The following is a 9,647-nucleotide window of genomic DNA, read 5'->3' on the forward strand; positions in this document are numbered from 1 at the left end:
GAGCCGATAGATGGCATTTAATATCAATAAGGGTTAATTCCGTAGAGAACTTCCACTCAATATTTTGGCGCCAATTTTTATGAATAAATCTAAAACCAAATTTTATGCTGCCACTTTAATACATTTCGCTTTAATTTGAATTTTATCATTCTTAAAATTTAAACATTCAGAAACAGATACATTTCAATAGAGCCAGTTATGTGTAAAATTCGAAATGTGCTTTTCGATATACAGGAATGAGAACAGTGCTATACGGAATGGATGACCTTGCGCATAAAATGATATATACTTTTATGAAACGCAGTTGAAATTGGCCTGAAAAAGAACAGAAATTTTCGTTTTAAAACGATGAATGAATCAAGAATCCATAAGTGTAAACTTACTGATATTCCAAGTTGCCAGCCGGTGCCGCTTTGATTTTTTGGTGTGACGCCACTTCGTCGAGAGATAAAATTACTACTTGACACAGCCCAAACATCCGTATCAGTGACTGAAATGGATTTGAATCCAACTTTGCCCTCCTCATGCGGTGGGTCGTTCGGAACGTTTTGTAAAATTTTCCAATGTGAACCTTCTGGAAATGAATCGCATACCTCACGGCGTACTAAGCACTCACCTTGAGAATCGATGGCCCAAATGCCCATCGGACCGACTGATATTTGTTTCAAATTGACGCCCTTGGGTGCATCTTCAATGACCTTCCAATACGTGCCCCATTCATTCTCACACGAAAATCCACACCGACGATATGCCGATCCTGGGTATATAAAACAATTTAATGATTCATGCTCGTTTTTTGAATGTTTTTTTTTTGTGAATATACCATTCCGTCCAATCGCCCAAACACCCGTCGCTTTGCTTAAGCTAATCGAAACCAATGGTTGATTATTGGCGACGATGTGTTCCCATGATGTACCACTTGGATTTGATTTGGTTACTCCACGCCGATATAAAGCGTCACCGTTACTTGCTATCGCCCACACTTTGAACGAATCGGTGTTTTCATCGTAGAGCAGGCTCACATCAATCAGTTTCGTGTTGCCGATTTCGTGCCATGGACCGCTGGTCGTGAGACGACATTTTCGAAACCTTTTTGAGTGAGATCAATAGTCAGTTATCATGAATTATGCAATTGAATAAGAGTGTACCAACCATCGTCGACGGCGCACATAGTCGGTGAATTGCTTTTTAGCATGGTACGAAGCGGGGAAGTCCACGGCATACTGCCAACCATCTCGATCCACACCACCTGGTGTATGAAAGTCCACTAGCCAATCTGAGATCTGCAAAAATTCTTGGGTTACATTCTGAAAATGGTGTGTGGTTGTTTGTGATTTACCCAGTGCCAACGAGATGACAACAATTTTGAGTTTTCCTTGCTTCGTTTCTGTTTGCCCGTTGCATCACTCCACATATGTCTATCGGTAGGCAAACCATGGCTAGTGTACCCTATATTAAATCATTTCAATATTAATCGTTGCCGAATCGCTGATCAAGAGACTTCGGATATTACCTGTAAGTGGATTCCATCTTTGATTTTCATAAATGAAGTAGTTTTGTGTGTCAGTCATTGCATTGATTTCGCCTCCTGAATTTAAGCCCTTCAGAAATGCACCACCCCATCCGTTTGTATAGTAATATGCGGTGTTGTCATAGCTAATTGCCCACACAATGCCACATCGACTGGAAACTATCTTTCGAAAATGACCGCCGATCTGACGCCAAAACATGTCACGCAACTGGATAATCACCTTCAAATGTGTGCATACAATAAAAAATGAGGTTAATGCTATTTATCCTCGCTATTTTCGTGCAAATCAATGAATGACTTACCCTTGGGCTATTATACTTCACATTGTAGATTTTAACTCGGCCACTAATGTACAAGCTGTTTACTGATTCAGGAGGCAATCGGTGCTCGAAAAATATAAATTCCAAATTGTCAACGAAAAACCGCAAACCCTTTGCTTCGCACCTATGAATTTGATTAGAAATGAGAATTGTCCGTGCAAAAATTCTAAATTGAATATGAAAACAAAAGAGAATTCGGTCGAAAGCAGTGTTTACCTTATTTCCAGTTTAAATTCGGTGCCGGGTGAAAAGACCATTTTATCAGTTCGTAGTTCAGTTTGCCATTCGGAATTTTCCATTGTATTGAGTACAATGATCTTTTCATTGAACCTTGGATTCAAATGGCATGCAACATGCCGCATTTTTTCGATGATAAATCGTGTCTTTAACGTTGAATGGCATTGTAAATCGAAACGAATTTGACTAGCGTCATCAAAAATGCAACCGTTTATTTCGACAATACTTCCGATGGCCATTCCATTTGGAAGCGGTGTGATGTATGGCGTTTCGGCACCAAGCATATTGATTTCTTTCTCATACAATTTGCTAGCTGCTTTGTATTGTGCGGATTTAAGATTGATGGGGTCAGAGCAGAACACATCGCCCAAACCGGTTGTTATCCAACGCGAATCATCGGCGGGTCGTCCATGAACTTCGTTCAGTTCACAACACACTGATGTCAAATGCGATAGCCAGTCCTCCATTTCATCGTCATTTGAAAATTGTAATTTTAGCGTTGACGATTCGACTGATAGTCGTGGAGCGTATAGAGCCAGACGTGGGCTACCCGGTTCACTGCAACACATCACACACGTTATTTCATTTAACGATAGCTGCATTTTGGTCGATACTCCATCCAAATTGAGGATTGTCAATGTGCCCGCACCTGTGGTAGCGGATGTTAACCATTCCAATTCAATGAGGCAATCTTCGAATGTGTCATTTTTCGCCACTTTTGCCTCGACACTTTTAACCCACGAAGACATTTCCACCGCCTTTTCATAAGCACTTGCATCAAAGCCATTCAATCGTTTCTTAAGAATTTCAATCATTTTCACGCGCCATTCTTTGTTCAGATCAGCCGATGATTCAGAAAGTGAGACGGTGTCCTTGAACCAATTCGGCAATTGGTTTGGTTCGACTAGAGCTGCACCGGCTGTGCAATTCGTCCAGGTCGCCTCCGATTCACTCCAATACTGTGTACCATACTGATCGTCATCTTCGCTAAAAATGCATGAGCCACGATTTGAATCAGTTTCAAAAACCGTTGAATCGCTCTCTGGATGTGCTTCTGTGCCAACCATCGAGCCAACACTTCGGACTGGACTCCAAGCTCGTGGATGCTTTGATGAACGCTCGTAGTACTTTCCCGATATCTCGGATACATGTTCGGTTGGTGCACTCGACGCTGTGTTCTCCATCATTCTAACTTTGTAACGATTATCGACTTTTTCATTTAAGCTGCCTGGTGGCGAATTCAAATACTTGGGCTTTTGTCGAAAATTTGGCGCTGAATGTGCTGCATCTTCGTCGATGGCAATATTTTCTATGATTGCTGACGTTTCAACGCGGGCCCTTTCTTTGTACAGCGTGTTAATACTGCGATGGCTTTGAATCGGCGATTCGGAGCCGCTTCGTCTTGAATTTAACGACAATGTGCTAGATGAGCAACTCGTGTACTGCAGCGGACACTGTATTTTAACCCATCTCTTGCCAGTCAAGTCACTGGATGAAACACCCCAACGGAAGTAAAGATATCTACAACAACCAAGGAAATAAATATTTTTTTCGTATTGACAAAGAGAAAAAACCGATTATGACTCATTTCAAATCAATCCCTACCTATCATCATCAGCGCCAATTGCAAAAACCTGATCGTTTGCTGCGACCGACACTTGCGAAATATTTCCAACCATTTCCACCCAAGTGTTTCCAATAGCTGCCTCTTCACTAATACCACATATATCACCTTTGATGCCACGTCGAAACCACACATGATTATCATTTGTCACGCACCATACCGCATTAGTGCCCACTGAAACTTGCATGATTTTCACATTTTCACCTGGTGGATAGACCTCAACCCATTTGTCACCGATCAAATTATCACTTCGTATTCCTGTGCGTACCAAAGCTCGTCCACTGTATAAGACCGCCCACACCAAACCCGTTGCACCTGTGAACAGATCAATTTTCAATGTGAGTATTAAATTATGGTTTAAACTTAGTTGTCGTCATCATCATACCAACGCTTATATTCAAAATTTCTCCCGTTGGTGTTGGAATAGCTGTCCATCGTTGTCCTTCTGGTGACGTCATACTTACACCAGCTCGATGCATGACTCTTCCATGCGCTGAGACGGCCCAAACACTTAAGATTGTGTTCTGTGATTCGGATCCAACGCAACCGATTGCCACGTCTACGAATGGCTCTTGTGTGGCGTCTTTGTGTAGCGGAGCAATAGCACACCATGAATTCAACGCATTGTATCGTCGAGTTCGAACCCATTTTCGTCGTCTCACACATGAATTCCACGATTTCTTTGGATAAAACTTGGCTGGAAAGTCGATGGCATAGGTCCATCCATCGTGATCCAATGGTTCGCCATTTAACGATAACTCTAGCTGCCAATCACCTGTTTAAACCACATACGTGTTAGAAAAATGATTTTTGTTTTGTTGTCACGTTGAATTTATAATTCATACCCTCCCATATCCAGCAGGCAGACGGGAGGCGAATCAATTCAATGGCCCGATTATCGGTGCCATCCTCAGTGGAGAATTTGTGTCGATCGGTGGGCAGCAATCGATTTGCGAATCCTTCGATTGGAAACCATCGTTCATTTTCATAAGTCACTTCTTTGACTCGTATTGGTATGTCTAAGCCAAAAACGAGCACGTATACCTGCCGATCACCGCCAATCGCATAAATGATATTTTGTACCGATGAAACTTTTTTAAACTCTAGCCCGGAATACTGAAACTCTTTCCACATCGAGCTGCCCGTGGATAGTGTATAGATGCGTCCCTCATTATTTGTTGCAAATAATAAAGTATTTGGCATTGTGATGATAGTGATTTCGTCTGAATCACTCGTTTGAAATTATCAATTGGGCTTGAAATCAATGAACAATGCATTTGTTATTTTTTCTTCACTATTTTAACTGAGATGCGCTCGACATATACATGTATTTAGCTATCCATATAACTGAGATTGTCTTTATGTGTGTACGTTGATCAACTTAAAAACTACATCGAGTCGACAAATTGGACTCTAGTTTGAGTTTGTTTGCCTTTTCGTGACAAATTCAGATCTGTTGAAATAAAAATCAATATTGCCATAAACAATATGTTTTTGCATCTGGTGCTGGAATGTCAAATTTCCGTATAAATGAACGGAATGGTTCTATAAGCAAAAACACTTCAAGCGTCATAAGTTGAGAGAGTGACAGAAAACGTCAAACGAACGTCGTTGCCATCGTTGTTGTCGTTAAACGTTCACTTTGACCGCAACTATCTTGATAAAACAGTCCAGCTGTTCGACACTGGCATCGTTCCGTGTTTATTTTCAGTTCGGAGTTCATTGATAGTGCAAAAGTATGTCTCTTTAACTAACTATAAAATTATAATTATTACCGTGTTTTCGTACACGCACAACCAATTTAACGGAAGCATTTTATTTTCAATCTATTGTCAAACAAATGCTGGTCCGAAAATAGATTTGATCGTTTTTCGTTTTGTTTTTATTTGTAAACATTCAAATCTATTGAACGTAGCGCCAGACGACCACATGCTTCAAACACTAAAAATAGAACAAGTTTCAGATTCAAGATTTATTTGATAAGAATTGTCATAATTTGTTTACAATCTTATAATATTCTATTTTGTTGTATTTCGTTCCGTTGTTGCATGTTTACATTTCAAATAATTATTTTGTTGCTGATTAATGCAACAACAACAACAACTTAAAAGTTAAGATATACATAGAGAACCAATAGCTTTCGCATTTTTAATCAATTATCAAACGGAATTGATAATGGGCGAGGTGATTATGTATGGGCGTAAATGGAAATGAATTGAAATCAAATGCAATTGAATTGCCCGTAATCAGTCGACGAAGCCGGTCGAAGTACACACCGTTTTAAAACTTGGAATTTTTGTCTTGTTTTGCGTTTATTTCAGAAAATGGACAAAATTGTTAAAAGAATCATCGCTACCAAAACAGCACCGGAGCCAATAGGCCCATATAGCCAAGCGGTTGTTGCCGACAAAACCGTTTATGTTTCGGGTTGCCTTGGCGTGTCTCTGGAAACGGGAAAATTGGTTGATGGCGGTGCAAAGGAACAAGCTGAAACGGCTTTAACTCACTTGAAGAATGTACTCCGTGCATCTGGATCAAACATGAACAATGTGGTCAAAACAACTGTATTTCTCCAAGACTTCAATGACTTTCCAACTGTGAATCAAGTCTATAAAGAAGGTGAGATATTTAGAAGAAATTGTGAAAATGATCCGTGGTTTCAGTGAATATGTTTTATTTTTGCAGCGTTCGTGCGCAATTTTCCAGCCAGATCTTGTGTTCAAGTGGCCAAATTGCCAATGGGAGCGCTTGTCGAAATCGAAGCCATCGCTGTTGCGGGAGAAGTAAAAATCGAGTTCATTGAATCTGTTCCAAACACTTTACAAACAAACAGTAAACTTTGAAAGAGAAATTAACTCTGACGAAAAGTTTTTGGAATAATATTTCAAATTGAATTTTTCCAAAATGGAAAATTATCTCGAAAAAATCAAACAGAAATTTTAGCAACAATAAAAACAGATGTATGTGATTCATTCCATTTTCTTTTTCATTTTCAATTTCAGAATTGAACCGGTTCTCTGTACGATTTAGAGGTTGACACATCGTATGACGTTCATTCACAAATGTCAAAGCCTACAAAAACAGTATAATAAAGTGTATTTTTGCGAACGTTGTACCACAGCTTTGTGCTTAGTTTTATTTATTTTGTTCAGTTGCGTTATGACTTGAAAATGCAAATATTTTTCTTCTCTTTAATTGTGTTTGTTTCAAAATTTGGAGTAATTACTCCATCAAATCAGTATTGTAGTCAACATTTAGCTAGTTTTGCTGGTAGTTTTGAGCAATGCAAACCCAATGATTTTTGTTTAGCTTCGGATGCGGACCGAGTTCACATTAAATTATTTTCAACGAAAACTGCATACCAGACAGAAAAGTCACATGACGAATCTAAATTGAGAGATTTTCACGTCGAAGGTAAGAGAAGATACAATGTGAATTGTATTCTATAATTAATTTTTTTGCTATGATTCCTAGATTGTACACCGTCAAAGGTTTGGCTATTGATTCGACATGGAACGAGACTTCCAACTGCCAGTGGAATCGAAAGGTTCGGTGAAATGGAAAAGGTATGAATACATCATAGTATCCAATATTGAATAAAATCTTCAGCTAAAATCGTTTCTAAATCCATCATAGTTGCGAGACAGAATTGTTGAGAATATGGAAAAACTCCAAAAACCGGCCTTATGCCCGGATGACTTAAACATGCTGAAGAATTGGAAGTGGAACGATAGTATTACAGTGAATCAAGCAAATTATCTCGTGGAACAGGGTTATAAAGAGCTTAGTGCCATAGCGCATAATTATAAACAATATTTGCCAAATCTATTCCAAAGGCCATATGACGTCAATCATTTCCATTTTCGGCATACAAACACTGAACGAACTCGTTCCAGTTTTCGAGCATTTGTCAATGAACTATTCGGAGAATCAGCATACAAGCAAATCTATGCAGAAACGCCACCGAATCGGCCAGATCTGCTGCTTAAAGCATACGCCAATTGCCCGTTATGGAGAGATCAGAAAAAGAAATTAAAACGAACCGATTCTGAAGTGAGGAAATTCGAACAATCAAGCACATTTCAGAAGCTTATCGCCGATGTTAACTCTAGATTTGGATTCAATGGAACACTTGAAGCGAAAGAGATTAAAGACATTTATGGCATGTGTCGTTATGAGTCTGCTTGGCATACAGACCAAACGAGCGTATGGTGTTCGGTGAGAAAATGAAATTGCTTTTATTTTTGACTCTTATCTTATTTCTATAATCTTTATCTCTTCGTTCACAGTTGCTAACACTGTCTCAAGTGCACATATTTGAATACCAAGAAGACCTGAACTATTTCTACAAATCGAGCCACGGGTCAGAACTCAATAAAAATGTCAAGTGTTTCGCAATGCAAGATATGCTAAATCGCTTATCGATCGACGATGGACCTGCGGCTACTGTCTATTTCAGCCATTCAGCCGCTGTGCAACTATTTCTTACATCGCTAGGGGCATTAAAAGATGATATTGATTTGAAAGCAGAGAATTTCGCACAAATGGCATCCATTCGAAAGTGGAAAACAAGCCAAATCAGCCCATTCGCTGCCAATATTGGTATCGTCCGTTACAAATGCTCATCGAATGACAAAGTCAAATTTCTCTTGAACGAAAAAGTACTACAATTTGATTGGTGCACACCGAACGGTGTATGCGATTGGCGAGATTTCAAACAAAAATATGCATTCTTTGCAAACGAAGACTGTGATCGCGTCTTCTGTCGTCGTTAAAAAAAAAGACTGTGATTTAACACATCGGTCAATAAGTCCCGAGCCTAACCACCAAGTGGCAACACTAATGTCAAACCCATATCATTTTCGAAAACTACAACCTTTTTTAGGAATCCAGTCAAAATTTGAGCCAAATCCGACCATCAGTTCGCTAATTACAGCACTTTAAATGAAGCAATTTTCCAATTTTCCAAAATCATGGAAAAACTGCATTTCTCCTCTCGATTTGACACATGTATTCCAGAAGAAAAACGAGCAGGAGTACCAAACCCATACTATGATTAGTTTATGGCATCCTTAGGCTTTCGAAATCAATCATTAGATATGGAAGAATTGAATTTATGCATAGCCATAAGAGCGATTTTGTCGATAAGCCTCCAAATTGTTCAAAATATGTGGTTTTGGAAGAAATCATTGCCAAAATCCGTTAAGTGATATCGGAATTCTCAAATGTGATAGTTCATAGATTTGCTAAGGCCATAGGGCAACTAACTCAAGCTATAGTTACAACTTTGCATGGATATATGCATATGAAATACTCAATCGAAAAAGCCTTGCCGCGTTTTTGGATATGGAGTAGATAGAACAGTTTTTTGGGGATTCGAAGCCCGTTTGGAGCTGTATAAGTAAAATTTGAATAGGGTTTTGCCTTTATATATTAGAATTAATGTATTTTGAGTTCATTTGAATAGATTCGATCTATAAATTGCGGGTAGAAATCGCCAAAAACGGTTTGTAGCGACCAAGGTCGCAAAATATGAGTTCGGGCATTATTAGTGGATTTAGGTATAGAAAAATATTCGCGAACCAGTGGGAAAGATATAAAACAACATGAAAAGTCACTTATGCATCATTTTAGACCTATCCGAATGTCAAATCTTGATAAAACATAGCAAATTTGGCGAAGAAAACTATGTTGTTCAAATGCGAGTTTCATCCAGGTCAAAGAACTGTTTATATGGTGATATAATTGAACGAAATTGGTTTCAAACTGCTTCACTAACCATTGTATTTTTTAGGTCTGGTCATTCTCTGAACTCTCCACATGAATATACTTGAATACAATGCATCAGAAGAAAGTTATACCGTTTTAACGGCAAAATTGAAGCATTTTCGGGAGTCTTTCTCTCGTATAGCTGTAACTAGCAAACTGATGGTCG

The 9,647-nt window shown here is 39.0% G+C and overlaps 3 protein-coding genes across 4 annotated transcripts; 2 read left to right on the top strand and 1 right to left on the bottom strand.

Moving 5' to 3' along the window:
- Nucleotides 1–100: 100 nt before the first annotated feature.
- LOC129578219 (tectonin beta-propeller repeat-containing protein) lies at nucleotides 101–5,340 on the bottom strand. The gene is made up of 11 exons (XM_055466452.1): nucleotides 4,558–5,340; nucleotides 4,098–4,487; nucleotides 3,694–4,027; nucleotides 2,068–3,609; nucleotides 1,834–1,975; nucleotides 1,514–1,751; nucleotides 1,340–1,449; nucleotides 1,153–1,283; nucleotides 824–1,089; nucleotides 384–757; nucleotides 101–315 (listed from the first exon to the last, which is right to left on the bottom strand). Exons 1-11 carry the CDS (start codon nucleotides 4,913–4,915, stop codon nucleotides 292–294), a joined length of 3,909 nt encoding a protein of 1,302 aa, XP_055322427.1. The 5' UTR covers nucleotides 4,916–5,340; the 3' UTR covers nucleotides 101–291.
- Nucleotides 5,305–6,832, top strand: LOC129578228 (rutC family protein UK114). Of its 2 annotated transcripts, none has more exons than XM_055466481.1 (4): nucleotides 5,305–5,448; nucleotides 6,034–6,331; nucleotides 6,398–6,495; nucleotides 6,715–6,832. In XM_055466481.1, the coding sequence occupies exons 2-4, from the start codon at nucleotides 6,037–6,039 to the stop codon at nucleotides 6,718–6,720; spliced, it is 399 nt and encodes a 132-aa protein (XP_055322456.1). In that variant the 5' UTR covers nucleotides 5,305–5,448; nucleotides 6,034–6,036; the 3' UTR covers nucleotides 6,721–6,832. The 2 variants fall into 2 exon arrangements, with proteins under 2 accessions (XP_055322456.1, XP_055322455.1); XM_055466480.1 differs by lacking the exon at nucleotides 5,305–5,448 and adding an exon at nucleotides 5,737–5,896.
- Nucleotides 6,832–9,105, top strand: LOC129578223 (multiple inositol polyphosphate phosphatase 1-like). The gene is made up of 4 exons (XM_055466456.1): nucleotides 6,832–7,126; nucleotides 7,187–7,278; nucleotides 7,349–7,930; nucleotides 8,002–9,105. The coding sequence occupies exons 1-4, from the start codon at nucleotides 6,883–6,885 to the stop codon at nucleotides 8,485–8,487; spliced, it is 1,404 nt and encodes a 467-aa protein (XP_055322431.1). The 5' UTR covers nucleotides 6,832–6,882; the 3' UTR covers nucleotides 8,488–9,105.
- The last annotated feature ends 542 nt before the right edge of the window (nucleotides 9,106–9,647 follow it).

The sequence above is a fragment of the Sitodiplosis mosellana genome, unplaced genomic scaffold (genome assembly GCF_009176505.1).
Source record: "Sitodiplosis mosellana isolate CC-2019 unplaced genomic scaffold, AAFC_SMos_1.0 Smas_scaffold_6226, whole genome shotgun sequence".
In the NCBI taxonomy this organism is placed as follows: Eukaryota; Metazoa; Arthropoda; class Insecta; order Diptera; family Cecidomyiidae; genus Sitodiplosis; species Sitodiplosis mosellana.